The sequence below is a fragment of the Poecilia reticulata genome, chromosome 16 (assembly GCF_904066995.2).
Source record: "Poecilia reticulata chromosome 16, P_reticulata-male-v2, whole genome shotgun sequence".
NCBI classification, from domain to species: Eukaryota; Metazoa; Chordata; class Actinopteri; order Cyprinodontiformes; family Poeciliidae; genus Poecilia; species Poecilia reticulata.
Genome location: NC_088845.1, coordinates 10721493 through 10747626, shown reverse-complemented (window position 1 = coordinate 10747626; position 26134 = coordinate 10721493). Strand labels below are relative to the sequence as shown.

Genomic DNA, 26134 nt, shown 5'->3' with positions numbered 1-26134 from the left:
CTAGACTTTGACTTTGCCATTCTAACACATAAATATGTTTTGATTTAAACCATTCCATTGTAGATCTGACTTTATGTTTAGGGTCGTTGCCCTGCTGGAAGGTGAACCTCTGCCCCAGCCTCAAGTCTTTTGCAGACTCCAGGTTCCGGAGTGTTCAGGTTTTCTTCCAAGATTACCCTGTATTTGGCTCAATCCATCTTACAATCAACTCTAACAATCTTCCCTGTCCCTGAAGAAAAGAAGCACCCTCAGAGCATGACGCTGCCACCACCATGTTTGTCAGTGGGGAAGGTGTGTTCAGAGTGATGCACAGTGTTTGTTCTCCACCACAAATTGCGCTTTGCATTTTTGCCGAAACGTTCAATTTGGGTCTTGTCTTATCGTTTTTGCTGTATCCCAATATGGCTTCTGGCAAACTGCAAATGGGACTTCTTTTAGTTTTCTTTATACAATGGCTTCTCTATTGCCACTCTTCCATAAAACCACATTTTTGCCGTGCATGACTAATAGTTATACTGTGAACAGATATCTCTGCATTTCATCCAGAGCCATCATGAACCTCTTGGCTATATCTCTGATCAGTGCTATTCTTGTTCAGCCTGTAAGTTTAGGTGGATGGCCTTTTCTTGGTAGGTTCACAGCTGTGCCATGCTCTTTCCATTTCCAGATGATTCATGGAACAATACTCTGTGCCTGCTTTAAGCTTCTCCACAACTTTATCCCTGATCTGTCTGGTGTGTTCTGTGGACTTCATGATGTTGTTTGTTCCCCAATATTCTCTTAGCCAACTTTTGAAGCAGTCATAGAGGAATTGAATTTGTTTACCATGACCAGTCATCAGGCAACTTCTGAAGGCAATTGGTTGCATTCAGGGAAAGGGGGCTGAACACTTTTGCATGCCTCACTTTTTAGCTTTAATTTGTAAAAAATGTTTTGAATCATGTATAGTTTTGTTTCTACTTTACAACTGTATACCACTTTGTGTTTGTCTTTCCCATAAAATTCTGTGAAAATATATTTGCAGTTGTGACAAAATATGGAAAAGTTCTACGGCTATGGTTACTTTTGCAAGGTCCAGACAATCAACAGCTATGCATTGACAGTTATCATATACCCTGCTGGCATAATAAGACAGAAAAATTCAGTCCACTGATATAAGAATACAAAAGCTGCTTATGATGCATGGAAAATTTGTGCTGCTCAAGGTTGTAGCACATTGGAATAGCTCTGTTGTTTCATTGAGATTTTTACTTTTTAAACTTTCATTCCCACCTTTCTGGAGGAAAAATAGCTTTTGTTTGGACAAAAGTTGCTTCTTGTTTTGGATACCAGGTATTTGGACTGATTTTTGGAAATATTTTTCATACTTTGCTATTTTGTTTTGATGCATAACCATAGCAACAGGATATTTTACAACAGAGAGCAAATAATGCTCCAATGGACAGAAAGGTTCTAGAACCTGAGAAAAAATTTGTCCACATAAGTGGATGACTTATTTTGGGCTGTCTAGTCCACAATACTAAATTTTGCTCTAGATGGGGTCTGGTGTCCACACGTTTGGCCATTAATTTATGACTTGGAGGTGGTGAAAGATTATAACACATTACAGGTTAGACTCAAGATGTTCAGTGTTTATAAAAGTTAGCAACTATATAGATTTACCATGGTGCTAAACATGGTTTTCTGAGAAAAAAGATGTCCACATATCATGTAAAAAGATAATTCTTTGTTTTTGGAATCATTAGGTCCCAATCAGCCCAAATGTCAAAGATGAATTAGTAATGCATGCCATGCAAGAGTATGGGTCTTGGGTGGTTACAAATAATGTGGAAGGTGAAGGCAATAGTAGTGCCTGTGGTCACTGAAACCCTCAGAGTAATGACCCCTAAACTAGAAGAGTGGCTCAAACAAATACCTGGAGATACATCAGACTTCCTGATACAGAGAAGCACACCTTTGTGCTTCTTTGAGAAGAGTATGGGAAGAACACCTTCTCAAAGCATACCTTTGAGAAGGTGTGCTTTCTCAAAGGTGTGCTTTGAGAAAGGTTGTTGTGCAAAGGTTGTTGTGCATCATAAGGGGTCTTCAGGCTGTGCTTTGTCTGGTTCCTCACCTAGGACCTGTCTGCCTTGGGTGACCCTAAAAGGGGCATAAAGCCCCAGACAGCATAGCTCCTAGGATCATTGGGACACTCAAACCCCTCCACCACGATAAGGTGTCAGCCCGAGGAGAGGTCCCACAGGAACACTTCTAAAAAAGTGTTCCATGTGTAGCTGTGCTGTATGTTGAAATTGAGTTCTAGTGTGGCAATGACTTTTTCAATATTCACCATGCTACCTCCCTTTGTCAATTCTTATTTTTCTCTGTCTAGTTTGCAACCAGTCCTGGCACAAAAAGTGTTATCGTAAATAAAATAAGGACATCACTGAACTTCAAGTGGTAAGCTTTTAGCAGAAATATTCTTGCTGAAATGCTTTCAATGTACACAAAATCTGTTTTTAATCAACAGGTCTGTCCAGAACAAAGTTCAAGTGAGGTGACATCATCAAAAGAGGAGTATGTTCCTGATTCCGTAGATGATTCAGACATCTCATGGGATGACAGATGCACTCCACAGAAATATGGACTAGTTATAGTCCATATTTCCATATTTGGACTTCTTAATGCACATAAATTGTATATTTTTTGTATGTGTATGCTGTGGTCCTGATAAATACAATTGGCCCTGACAATTACTGTTGGTGCCATGTGCCAAGCACCTCATTATAGTTTGTCCTTTTAATACAGCATTTCGTCAGGTTCTTGTATTTTGAGTTCTGATGTGTGTATCTAAATTTTTAAGTGAGATCTGTTATGTAGCTCAACAAGATTTTTGACAACTTACTACGTCTTTCTAGTATAAGTGGAAAGGGGTGTCCGTTTAGTGTTGCAAAAAACTGGTTTGAAAAAAATTGTCCCATTAATACACTTAAACCCGTATAGGTGTGTGTGTGTGTGTGTGCGTGTGTGTGCGTGTGTGTGTGTGTGTGTGTGTGTGTGTGTGTGTGTGTGTGTGTGTGTGTGTGTGTGTGGGCGTGTGGGTGTGTGTGTGTGTGTGTGTGTGTGTGTGTGTGTGTGTGTGTGTGTGTGTGTGTGTGTGTGTGTGTGTGTGGTCTATAACCTGCATGTAATCTGTATGCATATTTACGTGCTGTTCCAGTAAATATTCTCTGCCGGCATCATGTTGACAGATCATTGAAGTTTGAGGATAACATATCTCTGAAGCTGCAGGATATGTGACTTCTAAGCTCCTCAGAGAAACTCAAACAATTATTTCCAGGCTTGATTTAGTCTTCCACCTTCATATGTACCGTTTGCAGAGTTGCCGTCACCTCTCTTGGACCTTTCGTTGATCCTTGACACCTTCTTTCTTTCTCACGTAGTCTATGTTGCTTTGAGGGCACCTGATGTCATAAAGTGGGCCATGGGGAGGAATAACAGAAAAAAAACCTGTTACAACCAGTGATTTATATACTGTGGGAAGAAAGGAGAATGACACTGAATGCAGGTGAGGAGAGCAACACTGAGGGAACATGAATAATTAACACAAAGGAAGCTGAACTGGACACAAATAAACTACAGGGGGGGGAGGGAATTAACACCAAACAAAGAGAAATAAATCTAAATACACAAAGAACAGGATGCACACAAAAAATGGAAACTACACTAGAAATAGCATGGCAACACCTTTCAAACATTAAATAGCACAGAGAAGTTAATTGTACATCAAAAGATCTTTTAAGCAATAATTTAAAAGAAAATCAAAAATGATCAAAACACAAAAACAAACACTGAAGGAATATAACACCTGAGTTGGTAATGTTAAGCAGAGAGGATAAAACTGTTTGGACATGCTAACTAAGACAGTGAGAGTCATTTTTTTTACACTATCTGCTACTTGAATGGCATTCTCCCTTGTTTTATGATTCTGAGAAGTATCTAAGAGAAATCCCATTATTTTCATAACTTAGGGGAAGCAGGAAGTCATGGATCAAAAATAGCCTCATTAACAGTTCCTGGACACTATTAAATAAGAAAGTACTATACACGTTTTAAAAAAACGTAACAAAGGCAGAAAAGGCTGCAGATCACTTATGTTTGTTGGAAAATAGCCTTGGTTTTATTGAATGTTTGAAAAATATTGTGTTTCATGTAATAAAACAGAACATTATGGCACTGATCATTTGTTGAGAACCTTTCATTTTTAAGGTAGTGATTGATTTATTATCATTATTTATTTTTAAATTTTTTAATTTTTAGTGCATTGCTATGCTTCTGCAATAGATGAGGAATTTATTTAAAGGCTTTTTATGCATCTTTACTAGTGCTGTTAATAAATGGGTAAGATTCTGTGTTTTAGTAATTTAAATGTCATGTAGTAAAGTTCTTCAATGAGCTACTAAATTAGCAAATAATAATGTAATTTAAACAGGACCTAGTAAAGTCTTGAGTTATCTCTTTATTCCTTTTTTTTCTCCAGTGATCTCCTAAGAATCTCTGAATTCTTTTGAAGTGGTCTTTTGTGACATTTCTTCAGGTTTATTGAGGGTTTCCAAGATTTTCTTTCGATTTTGGATGCTTTCCCCTCAAATCACTTATTCAGTCCAGTTACTGATTAGTTTATAAGAAACATTCTTTAACTACGTTTCTTAAAAATAGTTCTGTAAAGCATTCAGACATAAACAAAAAACTTGAACTCAAGAGATGAACCATTATTGTGTCAACAGACAACAGACTACTTTAAAAACCAACCGTATACCTTTGGGCATTTAGTTACTTTGCAGCTTGAAACAAAATCACAGTCAGTATCCATTTGGTTTCATTACAAATAAAAAAAAGTTAACACAGTTTGAGTAAAAAAAAACAACAACAAACAGAGCACCAATAAGACTAATTTAAACATACTCACATTGTTGATATTTGAAATCTCTCTTTTTCTGATTGAATCCATACAGAAGACACCCGGCTTACAACCATCACAACCAACAGGGGATAGTCCTACATCTCTACAACCATGCATTTAAAAATGATGGAATTAGGAAAAGTAGCTGCTTGAATTTATACTTCTTCTCTGCATCTACTAAAATTGGCCTGTGTTTAATGTCAAGTGACTTTTTGATGACTGGACAACTCAGTCAGATCTTAAATTCACATTTAGTACTGTTGATCACATTCACGCAGGTGACATCTGGTTGTATTGTTCCTTTAAGGATTTTGTGTGGCAAAAATAACATTGTTTTTAGATTTGACCCTTCTTTCTGTTTCAGACGCTGATCTGCTTTCATTTATTTTCACTGCAGCAACGGCTAGGCACGAGCACTGGACAGAAAAGTGGAAAAAAATCAGTCAGAAGACCCTTAAGAAAGCACAATGAATTATAGAAAAAAAGTCAGAAAAGTCTGTCTCCTTGTTGGCTTGAAACACTTACAGATATCTACAGAGAAAACAAATGAATTTTTGTAAAGGTCTTGTACAGTAGATTTTGAGGTAATCAGAGCAACAACAACAAAAAAAGACTTAGACAGTCTGTGAATCCCAAGGCATGCCAACAAAATTGATAAAGTAACATTAAGTCAATGTTTCTGTCTGACAGCAGCCAGCAGGTACCAAGTTGTATCTGAGTATTTCTTATGCAGCTGGAAGACTTTCTACCACAGCCTGACATCTGATAATTACATCTGCAACAAGATGATTTGTCATTTTACAGGACAGGAGACAGGAGGTGTGCAGCAGGAGATTTAAGTAATGTCCTCTCTATATCATCCACAGTCCTGACAGAAGCTGTGAAGGGGCTCCAAAGTCAAAGGAATGTTTTTCAGACTGCTCATTTAAACCATCAAAAGAATACCTAAAAGTTACACATATGGTTAATTATTCCTAATACCAAACCAGTTGTTAGGTATTTGTTAAGTATCTCAGCTTAGACCTCAATCTAAGTGTGTAATTTCAGGTAGCACGCTTTTACATCCTGCTGTGCATGAGTTCACATGAGGTAAGTCACAAGCATCTCAGCTCTCCAGCTGGTGTCAGCTGATCAAGCTTCTCACCCAGTTCTGTCGGTGAACTGTTCCCTCTTCTGGCGAGAAGTGGAACTGCAGGATTGGAACGAGATGTCGGTGGAATGAGTTGTCAAACTCAGAGTTTGCCAAGTACCACTTGGATTACACTTTGAGGACCACGGATTTAGACAAGCCAGGATTTACAGATTGTATAACTCACAAATTAAACATCATTTCTTTACACTGAACAGTCATGACACTGAATTTGACAATATATTTAAATGGGAAACAAATATTTAGGAACACATTAGAGCAATGAACCCTCCTTCAAAAGACAATGTTTTTTAATTCTTCAAAACACAGTTTGAGAGTTTCAAATGGTCTGTGGTTTTTGAAAAACCAAAAGAAAATACATTTTGAGCTTGTTGCTTCTTTTTTTTGCCATTAAATGTGATTTTGATTCATGCAAGTGTAAAAACTTCATTTCAAAGATTAGTCAGGCTGTTTCTTCAAAAGCCCATTTTTCATTCTGTAATAGTTATGATAAAATTGTAAAAGTCAAGGAGTTTTTTTTTTCTTTTCATTTCAAACCACAATGAGGAACTTGCCTAGGGCACTGTTTATGCAAGATCTACCACTGTTTGCAAAATAATTTAGTCAATAAAGGCATGGTGGGCTTTTTAATAATGATAACAACACACCAAAATCTGCAAAGCTGACACGTTTATGTGTGTTGACCTAATAAAAGGTCCGGTTGCTATTTCACTAAACATGACCATATCACTGATGAGAGGGTAATCGTGCAAAATAAGGATTCATTAAATGAACAAATCTAGTTTAATATCTATTTTTGTTTTTCTGTGGATGAAGCTGTGACAAGAGTATTTGGTCTTATAGTGGGACATCTGGTTGCTCACGTTTCAATCTTATTTAAACAAAGCAAAGAAGCAAACACCATCATTTTTGTCAAATGGATGTAACATCTTGGCATGCAGAGACTGACAGCCAGAGTGAGAACATAATCACTGTTCAGTCCCACCCTACGGAGCATCTGGTATTAGAAAACCTACTTTGCCACATTTTTAATGACGCTGAAGCTCAGCACTGCTGTCTTGTCAGTTGGTTATTGTTCTCTCATCATGCTGCTGGAAGCCAAATGGCTCCCCAGATTTCTGGGTTTTCTAAAATAAATCTGTGGAAGCAGTTTTATTTAGCTTCAAATGAGCGAACATTATACTGATCCACGAGGAAAGGGGAAACAAAATAAAAGCTTGATTATGTGTGCTACACAACATAAAATTTAGCTGGTAAAACTTTATACCTAATAGGTTTTGTCTCGTTGGTTGAAGTAAATTCAGTGAGGTACTTCTTGTAGTTCTCTGACATCTTCTTGAGGTCCCACCCATCACTTTGCAACTATGAGGTGCTTGCTGGGGGTCTTGCATGTTCAGTTTGTTTAAATTCACCCCACATTATCTCAGATCAAAGTATGTCCTTTGTTTGCACCCACAAGTTTCCATTTCTTAATTCTAAGCCAATCACTGGTGCTTAGAATTATCTCAGAACATTTAGTTATATGTTCTGAGATAATGTTATGTTTCAGGGTCCAGTTGTGCTTCAAATTTAAAATGTCTTATGTGATCATCCATCCATCCATCCATCTTCTTACACCCTTGTCCCTCAGTGGGGTCGGTAGGGTTGCTGGTGCCAATCTCCAGCTAACGTTCCGGGCGAGAGGCAGGGTCACCCTGGACAGGTCGCCAGTCTGTTGCAGTGTTGGTGATCAAATATTTCAAATTTAGACCCGCTTGTCCAAAGAGAACTATTCAAGAAGTCCAGGGGTTCCAAGTACAAGAGATACACAAAAAAGTTATTTATAACCTTTTGTATGCAAAAATATTAGCTTTATCAGTAATGTACTGATGGTTGAAATGTGTGCAGGCCCACAGCAACTCCAAAGGAAGTCAGGGTGACCAAGTGCTAAATCTTAATGCTGAATTTCCACCTCAGCATGTTATTCAGCTCTGCGGCAACATGGCAACAAGCCATTCTCAGAGCGTTGCATGCCCTAAAAGTTACAGTACAGTCACTTTAGAGAACTGGGCTTGGGTACCCCTATAAAACATTCTGTTTCTACGCGTAAGAAAAGCTAACATAATCGTTTATTAGTCCCAAAAGTGTGAAAATGAAGCTTCATGGTAGAAGGTGGGTAGTACAAAATACAAGTAAGAGAAATAAAATAAAAAAACATAGTAAAAAACAGAATAATGAAGAAACACCATACAAGCTAACTAGAAATATAAATGAAAAAATATAAATCTATATACGTGTGCAATCATAAATATAAATGTATAAATGAACATTGCCCGTTTTGGCGTCACCCAGAGGCTGCGCTGCGAAACTGCATCAGACATGATGAACAGTGGGTTCATCATGTCTGAATTTATTCGCATTTTTACAAATTTAATGAGCCTGTAAAAGTTGGTGCAGAAAATGCGTTTAGCAAAATTGGCTTTTTAGTAAAAAAAAAAAAAAAAAAAAGAAATCTCAAAACCAATAATTTGATCTAATTTAATGTAATTATGATAAAATAAAAGTTAGGTAAAAGCCTGCAATTAAACAAGAGTAGAGATTCAAATAAAACAAATGTATTTCAAAAGTTGGGCCTAGGTCATTTCTTCAAAAAGTTTATATGAATGGGTTCTCTCCAGGTACTCCTGCTTCCTCCCACAGTTCAAAAAGATAATTATTAGTTAACTTGGTCGAACTAAAATTGCCCTTATGAGTGTACATGTGTGCATGGCTGTTTGTCTCTGTGTTGCCCTTTAATAGACTGATAAATGGGTTAAGACTATGGGTGGATGGTTGTACCCAATGACCGTACGGCAGATCTCGTTTAAACCTATATAATCTTTTTGCGACTAAGCTAACTGCACCTTTGAAAAACACACGTCAAAGTATAAAAGAAAAACAAATTTCAAGCATTTTTAAATCGGCACACAGGTGTTTTCAACTGCTTTGTCTTGCTAATACCCTACACTCAGGTTTGCTGCATGGGGAATTGTGTGTGATCTAAACCTATGTGACCTATGTGCTGCCAACAACAACATAATCAATGTCAGAGGAAGGAGGGATGTGCCTCAATGTCAGTTTTTATGCACATCTGCACAGAAACCAGGGGTGGGAGGAGTGCAGCTACCTGCAGCTGTGGGGTTTAAGTAAGATTAACGTGAACAATCCTACCCATTCTCGCTTCTTTTCATGTAATCAATGAGAGACACCAGTAAATATTGCAGCAGTGGATCAAAATGCCAGCTCATGGTGTTAAGGGATCCTGATCATGGTGTATACGCCATGTTGCATGTGGTTTTTTTTCTTTTTTTTTTTACACATCTTTTCATTTACAGTTGTGCTAGGGCCTCTAGCTCAGTTTCAAAATTAATAGCTTGTTTGAAATTAACATTTTAAAAGCATACAATTCCCATCCAAAAACAAAGCAGTAATTGCTCAAGTTTGACTGTGAATACGATGAAGATTTATGTGCCGATTTGCTCGGCTGCAGAGAAGGACATAATAAATGTTGTCAGAGAGAGAATAGCTTGGAGCCCCAACAGACCCCAGGATCTAAAATTGCTCTCTTGCTTGCTACAATATGCCACAGCGAGCATGTGAATTTGTGACAAAAAAAATTATATCAAAGAAACGTGTAGACATAATTTCAACTGTACACTTGATGGTAGTGAATTGTGCAGTAGCTGTGTATAGCGACAGTGAATGGAAGCCGTTAGAAATCTGACTTTTCTAACCATAATCAGATCGTGTTTGGATCCATTTCAGTAATGTTGTTCCAAGAAAATCATATTTGCTCCATTATTCTTGAATGGACGTTTTCTGACAGGATCCAGTTGTCAGCTTTTGTATGCTTTGAATTAGTAGTCAAAAGCACTATTTAAAACAAAAAAAAGAACAATGTCTATTAGGTGATTATCAGTTTTTCCTCAGTCGGATATAAAAGATTTATGAAGATTTTTTGGCCCATTAGACCACTAACATTACATTTCGCATCTTGTGAAAAAAAATGGTCCAAGCAGAACCTTTCTCATCCTGTACATGGAAAATATGCCAAGTCTGCAGAATGTAAATGTTCTTTCCATTTAGGTCGGGTGGTTGTTCTGCCAGAGATTAAACTTATTACATCCATTTAATTATGATTGTGTTTTTAACACATTTATGCTTCTTGGAGTTACTTTGTCAAAACAGTTGCCTAAATTCTTATTTTAATTTGTTTAATGACATTAATTAGTACTTTAATTCTTAATCATTTAAAAATAATTCTAGCCTCAGTCTAAAAAACATCCAACAATGACAACTGAAGTTAAGCAAAGCATTTTATTGCAAGTATTAGTCAAAGATACACTTCAAACTGAAGCAAAGCAACACTAAAAAGGCCAACAAACTATATGAGGGTTACAAAAGAAAGACATTTAAAACTTAAAGGAATAGAGCTGTTGGTACAACAGAGCCTTTGCAAAAATACTGAGACATGAATCGACCGTTTTTTTTTTTTGTGACTGCTCAACATGTACGTCCGTTTGCTGGTGCCTCACTCAGAAGTATCAGAGCCCAGGATCTCTAATTTGCTACAGTGAAGACAAAAATAAGGATATTCAAGCAATCAGAGTATACAATGTTTTTTTTTTTTTTTTTTCCAAATCCTTGGCCACTGTTATTCATCTTTCATCAAACCATCAAGTGTGTAAAAGGTAAACGGCATCAGGAGCCTAATCTCATCTGCAATATTTGGTTTGAAATCTGCTGGAATGCAAAATGCAAAACAAAAAAAAGAAAGAAAAGAAAAAGGTGAAATGTGGGCTGAGGGAGTAAACATTCTGGTAAACATTTATTATACTAAAAATAATTTGGTTTAAAGGACTAAAAGGGCCTATTTGCTTTGGAATATGTTCGACAAAACTTGAAAAGGTCCATGTCTCGGATCCTCCTGCAGGCTCAGGAGTAACCAATAAAAAAAAAAATCAGTTCATCACAACACAATTCATCCTTGGTTTATAGTACAGGCACAGGTCTCTGTAATCCAGTAGGCTGAGGGAACCTCATGGTTCTCATAAGGCCAAGGTCAAACTGTATCTGAAAATACTGTTCTTTGGATTTGCCATCAGTGATGAGACAATAATTGGTTGTAAAAAAAGAAAAAAAATCAAATTAAATGATTACATTATTATCCTGAAGCAGACAGTGCTGCTCATCAGGTGGAAACAAATGCCAAGAAGGGTTTCCAAATGCCGTTTGACCCAGACTTGGTTTCTATTCTGCCAAAAGCATTATGTAAAAAGCTTACACTTCAGAGTTCTCCAAAGAAAAAAAAAAAAATAAGCATGTTAGTGGTTTCTGTGTGAAGTGAGCAGAGATGAGGACACCGGTTCGGAAGTCATGACAGATCAAGTACGCAGGCTAGATTACTTGGTAGGCAGCCCAGGAAAAGGCTTTGCAAGGTCAACTCTGCAAGAATGCATTTAAGGCTCAGGCATGTCTTCTCTTGTGGAATGAGACCTGTTCCTGCTGTAAAATATTCTGGCACCAGAAAGGAGACCATTTTAAGAGAACAGAAGCTAAGCCTACTTAAAAGAAAAAAGTAAAAATAAAAAAATTCAACATGACCCCAAAAATATTGCCTTTCAGATAACTTTCCTTCCAAACTCCCACTCCACTCGTCCCATACATGGCTAACGTACCAATTAGCAGCTTGGGATGAAAATAAAAGTCAGCTTTTTGACACTCTGGTCAGTGTGGTTGAGAAATGGTTCCCTTCGTCAGAGATTAGCTATATGTGGGGGAGGGGGAAATCGCCCTCGCAGGTGGTAAAAACAAAAAAAAAAAAGTCAAAGCGGAAGATAATGAATAACTAGAAGAGTGAGCCCGACGCACGGCTGTAACAAGGCAAATCTTTCCTTAACCTCGTACCCCCTGACAAATTGTTGTGCTTGCTTGTCTAAGAGAATAAGGCATCGACATTTAAGGGGAGGGGCTTAAAGAAAAAAAAAAGGGCATCTTCCTCTTAGCTCCGCCCCCCCACCACACTGCGAAAACGATGCGGAGACTCCAGCCGCTCTCAATAAATACACCATAAAATATTCCGCATATATACTTCATATATGTATATATTTATATATATATATATATATTGAAAGAACAACACATTTAAATAGGACAACAAAAGTCGGCTCAAGAACAATCTTTTTTTTAATCGAATGAGTGTTAAGACAAAACAGAATATTTTGTTTTTAATATTTTTTTTACAGTTATAATTATTCTGACTAAAACAGTTACTGTATAAGAATATCGCAATCAGGCATTACTCAAGCATTATATGTCGTAATAAAAGCCATTTGCAGTTTTCTTTCATGTAGTATAACATATGCAGCATACCAAGGTAAATGAGGTGCAGTGTTTTGAGATTTCTTGTAATAAAAAGATTCGCCCCCCCCCCCCCTGTCCCCTCCCACCCCTTCGGAAAGAGACATCCCTCGGTTCTTAGTTGTTGCCATAGTGGCTTGAGACGAGGAGGACTGCGCTGGGCACACATTCCCTCTATCAGAGACGACACTCACAGGCAGGGTGTTGCATCGTAATGAAAAAAAAATGCCACAGGTTGTTGCTGCTGCTACTAGGGCTGGGCATCAAGTGTAAAATCTCAATACTGACACAGAACCTGCTTTTCTCACGGTTGGCTAAAAGGACACTTGACTATTTTTTCCCTGCTTATTCAAGCATATTGCGATCGTATTCGTCTTGCTTTCTTCAGTTGGAGAGAAACCATTTGAGAACATGATGTTTGTCAGTGCAAAATTAGTAAAATACCTTTGCTTCAACATTTTAGGCCCCAACAAACTGTTAATTGATGCCCAGCTGTGGCTATAGCGATGCATCGAGTGGCAGTTTCTGAGAGGAAACGGACACAAGAGAGAAGGCAGACTCAACCGAGCCAAACGAAGCCACGAGAAAACGAGGCACACTTTAAATAACCGAGCGACGGGTTGGATCTTCTCCAAGCCGGAAGGAAAACTGGAGGAATGGGGACTGAAACCTCTTGGCCATATGTCTGAGTGAGAGTGGCAGTCTCTAAAGTGCTGTGCTAAGTTCATCGCTCGTGATCAGCATCAAAGAAACGATCCCCGTCGCCACCCATGCTCGATCCACGCAAACCGACCCTGAACCACATCCCACTGTCCCAACGAACCTCTGGTCCAAGACACCGAACATCCTACAAAGATCTACTTGGCATTATATTTTCCTTTTCTACAAACTCACTGTCTCGGTACATTGACTTCCTGTTTGGATTGCCAACAAACACTTAGAGAGTAGTAAAGTGGCCACCACTGAGGAGACTTTATAAGTTCAGTTTTACATTTTCACATAACAGCACCATCGAGAGGAAAGGCACTTTCAGTGGACTTCTTCTCACTCCTTTGCTACCTCCCTGAAACAAGCATAGCGAACCAGGTGGACCTATCAATCACTACAAAACGGTTAAATGTAGCTACTTCTACGATACAAAAAATGGAAAACCTTATCTTCTACAGAGAAATCCAAGAGAATTAGGTGTTTAATTCTTTATTCTGCGCACCAAACTATTTCAAATCAAATAACATAAAAAAAAGTTAAAAAAAAAAAAAGAGTAAAAAGGAAATGGTTTCAGAAAAAAAAAAAAAAAAAAGAATACAATTGAGCGTTTACATCGGCAGGCCTGAAATGTTCTGGTTATATTTGCAAGGAGCAGCTGATGGCATTAAAAACATAAGAGAGGCAAACACATCCGCCATGTAAACATGTGTTCAACTGCCCTCAACATGCGTTTCAGCCTATGGAGATACAATCCTCCTTCTTCTGCCATGCACTCATTTGTTCAACTTCCAACATAACATACCGCATAAAGCTTTCACTGATCATTTACAAGTCCTTCCAAAAACACGCACACTTGAAATCTCCGGAAAGCCCACTAAATTGCCCTTCGGTTTCAACCTTTCATTTCCCGAGTGGGGGGATTGTACGGCCACTGAATGTAGTCCTCTGGCATAAAAGAGAACCTTTATTTAGGTGTAAAAAATGAGATTACAGGCTTTGTCACACTGATTTTCCGGTAGGCCGACGCTCTGGTCATGGAAGGGGCTTGAGGCCAGTTTCTGGAACAGGGGTTGCAGTGCGACGCAAATCCTTAGAGGATTTAACTCAAAGGAACTGAGAACTACGGCTCAATTGTCAAGTTACTTCCTTGATCATGTGGATTTGAAATGGATCACAAAAACTGCTCTACCCCGTCTTTACAAGGAGCAGTCAACACATTCAAAGGTATCAACAGCAAACTACTGACTCTTCTGTCCTGAAATAAAATCTGCTCAGAGCATGCGAACATCATTTCATTTACTTTTCCAGCTGTGAGAGAAAAAAAAAATAGAGGAGCATTAAGCATCTTGCAAGCTTTTTTTCTTTTCTTTTATCCAAACATCAAAGAAAGCGGTGGCTGAAGTCCACATTCCTACCGATAACAGTCCAAACACGTCACTAGGTCCAACAACCCCACCGCTGGTCATACAGGTACTAAACGTCTACACACCGACACAGGAACGAGTCAACAGTCAGCTGCAATAATTCAACTTTGTTATATCTTTTTAACCTTTACTTATGATACATTAATTACTAAGATTAATAATTAGACTACATCTTTTTTGTTAGCAAAAATAAGTGGTGTGCATTACAGAACTTAAAATGTACAAATATATTTCATAATCTGGCTTTTTAGAAAGGTACTAGTGAAATAATGAAGGCTCGAAACACACTGGCCTCCAGACTGCAAGGCTGCGACAGCGGAGGCAGGACTCTACATTATACCTCACTGTTCAAAGGAACGTCTGCCGTTGTACCGTTCACAAGATCTCAAACCCCAAAAATCTAACCTTAAATTATTTGTAAATCTACTCTTTGCATCAACCATAGCAAAAGCACCTTATCCTGTCCTTCCATTCTGAGGTTTTTTTTTTTCTCACCCTAACCTGCTTATTTAGAGTCTCATGCACAGAGGCTCAGATTCAAACTCTTAGAGTAGCACCGTGCCCGTGTTACATTTAGAAACACATGCTTCTTTTAGTGCAGATAACTTTTTAAAAACATGTTCCTGAACAAGCTTCAGGTCTTCAATGGAGAGGAGGAGTAACGTGGGGGACCGCACTGTAAACACTTCCAAGGAAAATCACAATCATCAACCCAAGCCCAGAAGCGTACGGTGGGGTTTTTTTCACTGCTGAAATGCCTCTGAGGCAGCAACAGAGGGAGCCACAGACTACACATTTAAAATGGGATGACAACACTAATGCTGCCATATTGGAGACGTTGTTTGCACCAATAAGGCACATCTGATGTGTGAAAAAGTCTTCGGTGACCAAATAGCTGCAAATCCCCCGCATAACTCCTCTGCTCCGTTTTGAGGCCACTTCCTATTCAGGGTCAGTTAGATGGGCAGGAATTACACCTGGCTGACGTCTTCCAAAAAAAAAAAAAAAGTTTCCTGAAAGTCTCTTGTTTCATCACAAGTTTAACTCCATGCCCATAAATCCAGTCCATTATTTTAAAAGCCCACTGCAGCAGCTGGATTCATGTCTTTTGAATACTAAGGAAAGCTAACAGCTAACGAAAGAAACAAAAAAAAGGGAATAAATATTTTGATCTATAGTCGTTTTAAATGAGATGTATAGACAAGTCAGATGGCTGTGGACAAAAATGACAGGCATCAGGTGAAAGTTTCCGCTTGTGACCTCTTCAACTGATTGAAATGAGATTCTTACAGTTTTTTTTTTAATTAAACGCTTCTGCCAGGCACTTAAATACTTCTTCTATATGGCCTTTACGCTCCACTTTGCTGCCATTTGTTGAGAATCTTTGAAAGAAGAAAAAATCTCAAACACAATCACGATTGGGAGTTTTAAAACCAATTATACTTGGTGCATAAGTTCCTTCAGTTCAAGTTGAAACAATAATCACCGTAACTGTGGTTGCACCATTTTTTTACCCAACAGCAACAGGTGACTCAAATAAAAATAATAATAATTACTGCCTCTTTAATTCAGAGGAGCAACAAAATAAATGAGTTAAAAGTGGGCAAACTTTTCATTGAAATATTAAATTCATGAGTCATTTAAATCCCCTAAAATCCTCTTCCCTTCGTTTAGCTGATTATTGCACTAGAGGAAACCATTGTCACAATCAAATTATCCACCATCTTGAACAGAGAAAATGCAAGATAAAGCACTGAGGAAAACGAATGCACGATGATTGCTAAGAAGGCGAACAACACTTACATAATTCATTAAAAAGGACAAACCAATAGTTTTCCGCTGTATGCAGATGAAATGACTGGATTAAAAACAGTGTTATACTTAAAAGATACATGGCTGCAATTCAGCATTTCTTCCTTTAGATCAGCCAATACAAACTGCCCCAGTTCAAACTTGACAACTGACCGTTACAATAAATCATAAATCAAGACTTCTCGTTGTGACTTTTATAGAGGGCATTTATACCTCGTCGCCAACAGATGGCAGTGTGCTCAAAAAACATTTGTCTTCATTAAAGTAACACACTGGGGAAAAGTGAAAAAAAAGGGGGGGAAAGTGGCAATGTGACGGACCTGTGGTCCATAAAGGTACACTCCGAATAATCATCCCTCTCGTTTCAAAGCTCGGGGAGTATCGACAAACTACAGTAAAATTGAAAGAATGTAAAAGTGCTGCTGCTCAAACTGACTTGAGGTACTAGAGATGGTGCAGGATGAGACCAGTAGGAAGGTCTGTGCCGAAGGAGGGGAGAAGAAAAGAAACAAAAACACCCACAAGGTCACAAACAAGGAAAGAAAAGATAGGAGGGGCCTGAAAAGGGTGGGAATAAACTAGTTGGCTGGTTTAATATTGCATAATAGTTTCTGTCTTGTTTGTCTTTAAAGCAGCGTTTGAATCCTTAGTCCAGTGTAGGGGTACCTCCTCCCCTCCCTCCTCCCTCTTCTGCACAGTGTCAGGTCCGCATTGACTCGGCATGTTGGGGGCGGGGGGGCTGGGCATGCACCTATGAGGACTCCTCGACTGACAAACCAGGCGTGCGTGGTTGTTTTTGTGTTTGTGTGATAAAGGTGATCATGGTTTGGGGAGGGATGTTTGCTCAGGCGAAGTACATGGTCCTCAGGGTGTCGTGATGAATCTGAACAGCTTTGGCCAGCGCCTGGGGGTCGCGACCGTTACTCTGACCCGATACATGGCTGCCTTCGGCACTGAGGAGAAAAGAACAAACTAACTGTGTTTGTCTGCAAACGTATGTCTGAATATGGGGCAAAAAAACTTTTTTTTTTTTTTTTTTTTTTTGAGGTTGCTTGCTCGTCTTACCTGTCATGCTCTTTGTCCACCAAATGGTAGCGGGCGCGGAAGGCCACCAGGTGGGCGTAATAGGCGGGTGCAGGGATGGAGACTGATCGGGTACAGCGCACGTAGGTGTGGCACAACTGGTAGGTGAGCAGCTGGAACTCGTCAGCAGTAAAACAATTGTCATCCCACAGTACATGGTAGTGGGAGGGTCGGCTGGTGCCCTGAGAGGGGACAATTAAATGGTAGAGCTTTGTAATTACTAGCTTTTGACCACAAAAAAAAAAAAACTAGAAAAAGAATTGGAAAGATTTTCACTCAAATATTGGTAAGATTAGAACTCTGCGGTTGTGATTTTAGTAGATTACGAAGACAGAAGGTTAAACATCTGCATTATGAAGACAACCAAGGTTTAGCTATGATTTTTAAAAGTAGTATTGGATTAATATTATTGATTGTTGATACTGAATATTGATTAATCGTTAACTGGAGTATACAGACTCAAAAAAAGGTCATTTGCTGAAAAAACAACACACTGAGAACAGCAATTAAGGTGAAATTGTACAAAAAATATTCACATGTCTGTAAATATGTTCTACCCGGAACTCAACAAGTAGCACAGTTTAAGTTTCACATGTTTCAAGTTCTACAAAACAAAAACTCTTTATATTAAGGTACTTTTGGCTGTTCAATAATTAATCAGTTAATCAAAAAATGGTCAATAGATCAGAGTCATTTTATCTACATCATCAGATCAAAAAATAAAAGCAATGTGATTTTTAATCAGAGCGTTTGAATTGATTCTGCAGATAATGAGAAATGAGTGCAAAAACTGCACTAACCTGGATTCCAGCGTGACTGCAGAGGTAAAAATCAAACTCGTAGGGATGTGTGATGTCTGTATCCACAGTAGTACCAGCAGGAATGTTTCCACTGCGTCCAACCTAGCAAAGGATTTAATCACTCAGTTATTCTATGCTTAGGATTTTACTATTAGGAGAAGAACTAAACAAAAATCAACAGCACATCTAACAGGCACTCAATACGCTGAAGTATTTCACATAGTAAAAGTTAAAAACAGGAACAGTTCATGGAGCAACAAAGGCAGACAACAAAAACAACCAATTAAAATCCCAGTGCCCTTGAGAGCCTAATGCTCTGTATGAGAGTCTGTGGAGAAAATAAGGTTATTACTGGCTTCAGCTCAGTCAGGAGACCTTGAGTACTACTCCAGAGCGATTGGTGAAGGCCCTAATGCTTTAATCGAACGCAATTACTCAGGTCAGGAGGGTTAATAATCCAGTCATTTAAAAAAAGACAAATAAAGGAGCATGTTTTCAGTACTTACCCTCACCTTCCTAATTAACAGAGTAAACCAGAATTACCTCCTAAAAGTTAAAACGCATCAAGAACCAATGAGGTTGAGGTTTGTTTCCATGTTAAATTACATAGATACTCTTCTTTCTCTGTCCTGCAGAGATTGCACTTCCTAGACTCAACATTGAAAAAGAATAACCTGGTAAATACAATGCTTCTGACTTATCATCGCTGCTGTGGGAGCAAATAAGTAAAAGGACTTAATATGATAATAGTTTTAGGTAAGGACTTACTCTCTCGTTGCGGTCGGCACAGAAGAGGCGAGTATGGTGGCGTTTTTGCACAACAATGTAGGTGATGCCTGGCTGGTACTCCTTCTCCAGGCTAATGCAGGCCTCCCGGATGGCCAGCAGCTCATAGTACAGCACCTGATGAATGAGAGGCATCCTTCTTAATGACTTGAGTAAGAGGAAATACTTTCAAATCACAAAATTAAGCTCAAATCAAGATCAATCCTCAATGTGCATCAAATGTTTCCCGCAGATGATAGAAATGCAACACTATGGGTCGCTATTAGTCTTTATTGTGAGTTTTGGTTCCAACAGAGCAAACAGCCAACAATATTACAGGCAAGCCAAGTATAAACTAATCTCAAGGCTGCAGCAGCTGCAGCACTGATCAGCAAAGCACGACTAGCAGCTGTTGCCTCCACACAGTGATGCGATCAGTGGGATATTTAAAAATGCAAAGGTCTGGTAAAGCAACTGCAATAATCTCAACACATTTTATATAAGGAAGTTCTCACATTTTTATTTATTTATTTTTTGGTACATGCAGCTTCCATAGTCACTTAACAGCCATGTTATCCAAAAATGGATAACTTACTAGAAAACATTTAATTCGAGTTCAATGTTTTTAGATTTAAAATTTTGTCACATGAAAAGTTCAAAATGTTAAACTTTCTATGTGACTGTTGGTAATATTAGCAATTAACATTATATAAAACAGAAATTGGCTTGTTTAACAATACATGTTCTAAAACAAACAAACAAAATAGCCAAGATTAGAATGTTCCAATGTACAAATATGTTATAAAAAATTTACAATAGGAAAAAGCTACTAAACAGTTTTTTAAATTTGGGTCTTAATTCATAATCAGCAAGATTAAAGGCAAAAACAAACCAGGAAAATCCTCTTTCAGCTACTCCAGATTATCCCGGGATAAATCCAAAAGCCTGGAGCAACAGATTTTTTTTCCATCCAAGTAAAATTAAAAACAGTTTGACAAAATAAAGTTTGTCAGAGGGAGCGCACCTGTCTGAACTGGCCTTCTGAAACCCCGTCCCTGTAGAAAATGATCCTGGTGGGCTTGTAGCGGGTCGACTTGTAGAACTGGATGAGCAGCTCCCGCACCATGGAGGCCAGATCCTGAATGACCTCCTGCCGGGGTCTCTGGACACGCACCGTGGCACAGTACCTGCTGGGGTGGGCGTCCATACTGCCAACCACCTGTGAAGGAACATTTGAGGGAGGAGTAGTAATGATGAATCACAGGAAGGAAAAAAAAAAAGATAGAGATCAAGGAAAATGTCCAAATCGACATGAAACTAACCGCTGCAATCGAAGGCTTCTTCCCATCACCAGCTGGCGGATGTGTAACGTCTGCCCCCAAGAAGATAACTGGCTGCTGAAACACTGATGGCCTGAAAATAAAAACAACACGATGGTCAGATTAATCAGATATTTTAAACAAACTGTGAAGAAAGGGTGTGAAAATTCGTCATGTCCAACCGTTGATGAGGAACCAGGATGTTGTTTATTCCTCCCAGCTTCACGTTGATCTTCAGGCAGAGGTTGGAGAGAGTCTGAGGCGACGTCTTCACTACATTCTTCACCTGAACACATTGAGTCGCCATGCCCAGGAGGGTGTCTCCCACTCGCTTCACTTCAGCTTTGGATGATTGAACAAACAAAAAAAAAGCAGCACTTTGAAGGATATTGTACAGTTTTTGTTGCTGGTTTATCTCATAAAAGTATTCAACTATATTTTCTAACTACAACCACCTGTGAGCTAGTTGCATTTTAAATTTAAAAAATACTTATATTTGAGTAGTTTTCTAACCATAGACCGGAGTCTTTCCAGGCAGGATGACAATAATGAGCTGCAGCCCAGCGTAGGTGTTCTTCAGGTGTCTGAACATCGGCTCCACGCTGTCGGCCCCCTGGGCGTACTTACAGAAGCACGGCTGGCCTTGGATGGGCATCCCAGCATCCTTGGAGATTTTACGTAGCTGGTCCGTGAAACCCCTGCAAGCAAGATTGAATGATTCAAAAACCACTGAGAAATATTCATCTAAAAGAAAAAATTAAATAAAAATCAGATAATCAAGGCCAAAAAAAAAAAAAAAGTAACATCTACTCCTGTGGTGTCTAAAGTGATGCACTTTTCTTCCTTAGATATCAGACTGAGGAAGCAGCCTTACTTGAGAATTTCTTCCCGGCACTGTCTTTGTGTGGCGAAGCAGGCGATGGCCCACATCTTTATCTCCACTCCAGTGTGGAACTGCTTCCCCCTCATGTCCCAAACCCCGTGGCTGGGCGTGGCTACCGTGCGGTTCTGGAACCACATCACACACTCAACACATGGACTGAAGATTAAGCGATCAAAAAATGTTCAGAAGACTCACTTGAACAGACAAACAAAAGTGACAACACTAGAAAAAAAAAATAATAAAATAAATAACAAAACTCATGCACCAACCAACTACATCACTTATTCACTGGAGATCACACTGAGACAAGCAGCAGCTGGTAAAAGTTGTCTAACAGCTTTAACTTTGCCACATTGTGTCTCGTTACAACAGCAAACTTCTATTCTTGGGGATTTTATGACTGGAAACTTTTTAGATTTTGAAAACTGTTTAATTTTTTTTCCCACTTCACATTTGATTTGTGTTGGTCTACAACATAAAATCCCAGAAAACAAGATAAATTTGTCACTGTAACTTGACAAACATGAATTAAATAATAAATAAAATCATTAAGAGATTCTAAAATAAGATTTTAAATCCAAATGTCATAATAGCTTATTGCAAAGAACTCTAAATGTTGGTATATTGCTAGTGTGACGCAATATAGTGTCTGAGAAGCAAATTTTGGGTGTGCGTGACAGATTTGAATTAATAAAAAAAAGGTGCGTTTCCTCCAGTAGGATAAACAAATGTTAATCCAAAACATAGTTCAGTCTCAATAGGCTGCCTTTTCAGTTTATCCTAACTAAATAAATAAATATTTTGCATGTCATCTATGCAGACAACCATTAATACTAAGATGGTGGGAAATACACCAGTCAAACATAATTTGGGAATCCAAAACAATTTTTCTGATGCTTAGTTTCATAATTTAAGTCTTTAAGGAATACTTTGGATCGAGAATAACTTATTTTTTTAATTATATAAATTGATTAAAGGTTACACTACTGAGACTCAACCAGGGCAAAAAAAAAAAGAAATAAAATAAAACAGGACATCAAATACAAACAGAAGCCAGTGATTAGTTCCCCACAGAGACAGAGGGGCAGAGCGTGTCAGACAAACAGAGAGAATGGGCGTGATTTAAAAGAAGGGTACCATAAAGTGCTCAGTGCTCACCCTGCCGCCGTACTGCAGCATGGGGGCGGGTAGCACTCGCCCCGTCACATGAGCCATCTCGTCGCGCACTTTGAACTGGAACTCCTGCACAAACGGGTCCGCCTCGTAGTTGGCACTTCGCACCTGCAGGAGAAGGGAGGCGAGGGATTAATGGTAAGCAAGGTTGATGCTGGGCAGCTAATCACTGCATAAAAACACCTGGAGACTGACGGAAAGAGAACTCCATTTAACCATTTTCACTATTGTTGTGAAAAATGTCAGGCGTCTTTACGATTATATCTTCATCTCCTATCGGATTCATTATGCGGTTCTCACAGACATGCCTTATCAGACTGAATTTCTTTTTCATCCTGTAAGTTTCAGTCAGTAGAGCATGAAAACACGTCGTCCTGTTTGAAGCGATCTCCTCCGCTCTAACCCAGCTATTTTTATTTTCAGAGAACAGCTGGGGAGTGTAATAAGGTAACGGCGCATTTACAATGCGTATTGCTAATCTGGTGGAAGCCTTGGGCAATCAGTGCAGTTTTTCAGCCTCTCTTATGAACAACATGTTGTTGAGACAGTTGCAGATTCACATTAAAGCCATTTAGGCTGGGGCATTTTTCTGACCTTGGGCAGATCTGTGCTGTAATTGCCAAATGTGGCGGAGAAGCACAGAGACATGCCTCCAGTAATAACACAAAATGAGAACAAGGGAGAGTGAGGTGATTATAAAACCAGTAATTTACCACAGAGATGGGCAGAGAGTATTATGGAGCCGAAGATGTGGACCTTACGTTAATTAGCTTCTGTTCAAATATTCTATAGTAGAACTAGTAGAACTCTGCAGTAAGAACTAGACTTACTGCAGAGGGAAAACATGCTGACAACTTCGTCTAATTACCGTCAAACATTTCATAAATCTTCTCTATAAAATCTTTTCATACGGCGCACAGTGACAGAGGCTTTGTATTCTATTTGATTTAATGTCACGCTAATCAATCGTCCAATAATTAGAAGCTGCCAATTTTCCTTTAATTTCTTCTAACCAAAGATCTGCGAACAAATAACAGAAAGAAAACTTTTTTTTTGTATTATTTATATGCATCAAAGCTAAGAACTACCACTAGTTTAGTTCCTGCACAGAATAATCCCTCCTTGTCATAACTAAAACTTGGCAAAAAAAACAATCTGAGATTATGGATGTAAACATTAGTAAAAAATTAAGATCATTTTATAATTCCATCACTTTCTTTGGTAGTCAGACTTGTGCCTTTATCAAATGTTTCCTGTAGTCAGTTTTTGTTTTATTTATTTGCTGAATTAAAATTAAATGAGCACAGATCATTTAGTCTGCATTATAGCCCTGCAGCCATAAAAAGCCAAATCAACTGATATAAATTAGGCTTTTAATGACCAATACCAATTGTCAATTTTTCTTGAAGATTCAGATGTTGGCAGATTCCTCTTTTATTTCTTAAAGACTAAAACATATGAAAGAGAAAACAAATTTCTGCAGTTTTTTTATTTGTTAAAATCAACAGTTTGAATTAAATATAAAATTAATCAAGTAAAGGATTATTCCCATTCTATGCACCATCATATTTTTACCACATTCAAAACAACAACAAAAATACATTGCAGAAGGTTCTGTTTTTTCATGCTCTTTTTTGTCATTTTATGAATAGAAATTGGCTGATTACGGTCTCTGGCCAAGTGATTGCTGCATCATCGTGACTATGCGCATCTACATTTAGCTCCATTAAATTTAAATGCTGTGAATTGTATTTTGGAGCAAATAGATTTTTTATATATATATATATTTTATATTTAAAAATTCTCATTCCAGAAATGGTCTGCTGCAGTAGTTTATGAACGGTTCTCCAGAACTCACCAGCCTGCTGATCTCCTCCTGCCTGTCGGGTGCAGAGCGAGCTGTGGCTTTAATCATAGTGGAGGTCTGATTATCAGTCAGCTTCTTGATGCACCGCTGACCCGCTACAATGTTACACACCTGACAGAAAACAAAATAAGCTAAGTTTATTTCTCTATATTTAGCCAGTAAAGGACTTTTTTTATCCAACAAATTTTTACAGCTGCTCAATTTATTTTTTTAATGCAGGTGACACAGATTTGATTGAATGAAAAAAAGCTGGTTTTCTCTTACCTCCAGGGGCAGGTAGGTGTGCTTTTGCTCCTGGCCCACCTGCAGACAGGGCAGATGCGGGTACTTGAGCTGCAGATTGTACTTCTCCCTGAAGTACTGGGCTACTGTGCGTTCTACTGTCTGACCGTTCTCCAACTGCAGAGGGAACCTAAGGAAGTAAAACACTCATATCAGTATAAATCACCGATCCATTTTCACACGGTGCCATCCATGAGTGGAAACTCTCAATTCCATTTAGAAACTTCAAATTATACAAACTCATAGATTATGTTATAGCAATGGTAGCAAAACAATGAATTATGACTCCTCAGTTTAAGCGTTTGCTGATCCATTTTTATGTTTTTAGCCAATAGAAATCACAGTTGGGTGTTGACAGACTGTTCAGCCATAAATAAAATAATAAAAGAAACAATCAAAGGAGTCTGCTCCTATCGGCAGTGTTTGGTGAGCTGATGATGACTTCCCAGTTTGAGCCCTGTCCCCTGTCCTCCCCTCCTCTTCTCAAGCCCTACTGCATGCCAACACACTGACTCACGTTTGATGGCTGGCAGGACGACGGGTCACGTTGCAAACACGGTACTTCCTCCGCATCGTTCCACAGTGTGTCACTTCCACCTTCAAACCTGGGGGACATCACCAATGTGTCAATTAAACACAAATGCTCCTGTGTGAACGGCTGTGTCACGTGCTAAAGCTAATCTTGCTCAATCTCTCGCCAAGCAAACACACACGCTTCAAACTGAGTTAAAACTTGATTTATGACGTGGAGGAAGATCTCAAATCCCCTGCATCACCTTTGATTTCTTTGGTGAATTTGACCCTGTGAGAGTCTGTGAGGGGGCGAGGCTGCTCATCTATGTTGTGGATATCCAGCACTTCGCACATGAACTGGATAACTGGCTGGGCTTTGTAAAAGGCGGTGGCAGAGACTGAAAGACAAAGAAAGAGCAATTATTGGTTATTTAATAGATTTGTCACAATTAAAAACTTTGCTGCATGATAAATTCTCCCAAAAGTTACAGCAGATAGTGAGAATGTTGTTTTGAGACTATTTTTAAATATGATCATGTTAAGGGAATAATAATGCAGGTTTGCCCTCTCAAAGATCAATAAACTTTAATTTACAAAGAACAGCTTACATTGGAATTAGAAGACATGTTAAATAACCAAAAAAAACTAACTAAACAACCAAAAACAAAAAATTAAATTGGAATAACCAAATATAACAAAAACGATTATGAAGTCTGTTCCCTTCAGAAAACATTAAACATTAGATTGATGCAGGAAAAACAGGTAAAACTTTTGTGATCATCTAGCTCATTTTAATTTATCATGCAATTAAATGATTTGTTGTGACATGCTTACTAGTTAGGACAGTATAAACTATATCTGAAAAGAAAATTGTGAAAACCTAATGCATTTAACATTTCTGACTGTCACAGTATCAGTGATGTGCTTTAAATTGACAAATAACAGTGATGCAAAAAGCTATTTAAAGGAAAACTAGTTCCTATGATGAGTTTACAGGGAGTTGATGCTGCGAGAGAGACAGCAAGTCTTCCATTT

At 38.6% G+C, this 26134-nt stretch overlaps 1 protein-coding gene and 1 long non-coding RNA gene across 3 annotated transcripts in view; one reads left to right on the top strand and one right to left on the bottom strand.

Annotated features, from left to right (window-relative positions):
- Window positions 1–2694, top strand: LOC103477770 (uncharacterized). Its single transcript, XR_535692.3, has 3 exons — window positions 1–291; window positions 2372–2439; window positions 2510–2694. It is a non-coding gene; the product is annotated as an uncharacterized LOC103477770 (long non-coding RNA).
- A 7719-nt stretch (window positions 2695–10413) lies between these two features.
- The window catches only part of ago3a (argonaute RISC catalytic component 3a), a 39246-nt gene continuing 23525 nt past the window's right edge, over window positions 10414–26134 (bottom strand). Inside the window, exons 6-19 of one of the 2 annotated variants that reach the window (XM_008431070.3) lie at window positions 25363–25497; window positions 25104–25191; window positions 24569–24716; window positions 24296–24415; window positions 22402–22545; window positions 21256–21389; window positions 20895–21079; window positions 20564–20723; window positions 20385–20475; window positions 20087–20281; window positions 19066–19200; window positions 18298–18399; window positions 17480–17679; window positions 10414–17367 (exon numbers count right to left, since the gene is read on the bottom strand). In XM_008431070.3, coding sequence (XP_008429292.1) covers window positions 17259–17367; window positions 17480–17679; window positions 18298–18399; window positions 19066–19200; window positions 20087–20281; window positions 20385–20475; window positions 20564–20723; window positions 20895–21079; window positions 21256–21389; window positions 22402–22545; window positions 24296–24415; window positions 24569–24716; window positions 25104–25191; window positions 25363–25497 — 1946 coding nt within the window. In that variant the 3' untranslated portion in view covers window positions 10414–17258. The remainder of the gene's footprint in view (window positions 17368–17479; window positions 17680–18297; window positions 18400–19065; window positions 19201–20086; window positions 20282–20384; window positions 20476–20563; window positions 20724–20894; window positions 21080–21255; window positions 21390–22401; window positions 22546–24295; window positions 24416–24568; window positions 24717–25103; window positions 25192–25362; window positions 25498–26134) is intronic. The other variant, XM_008431071.3, reaches the window with a different exon arrangement.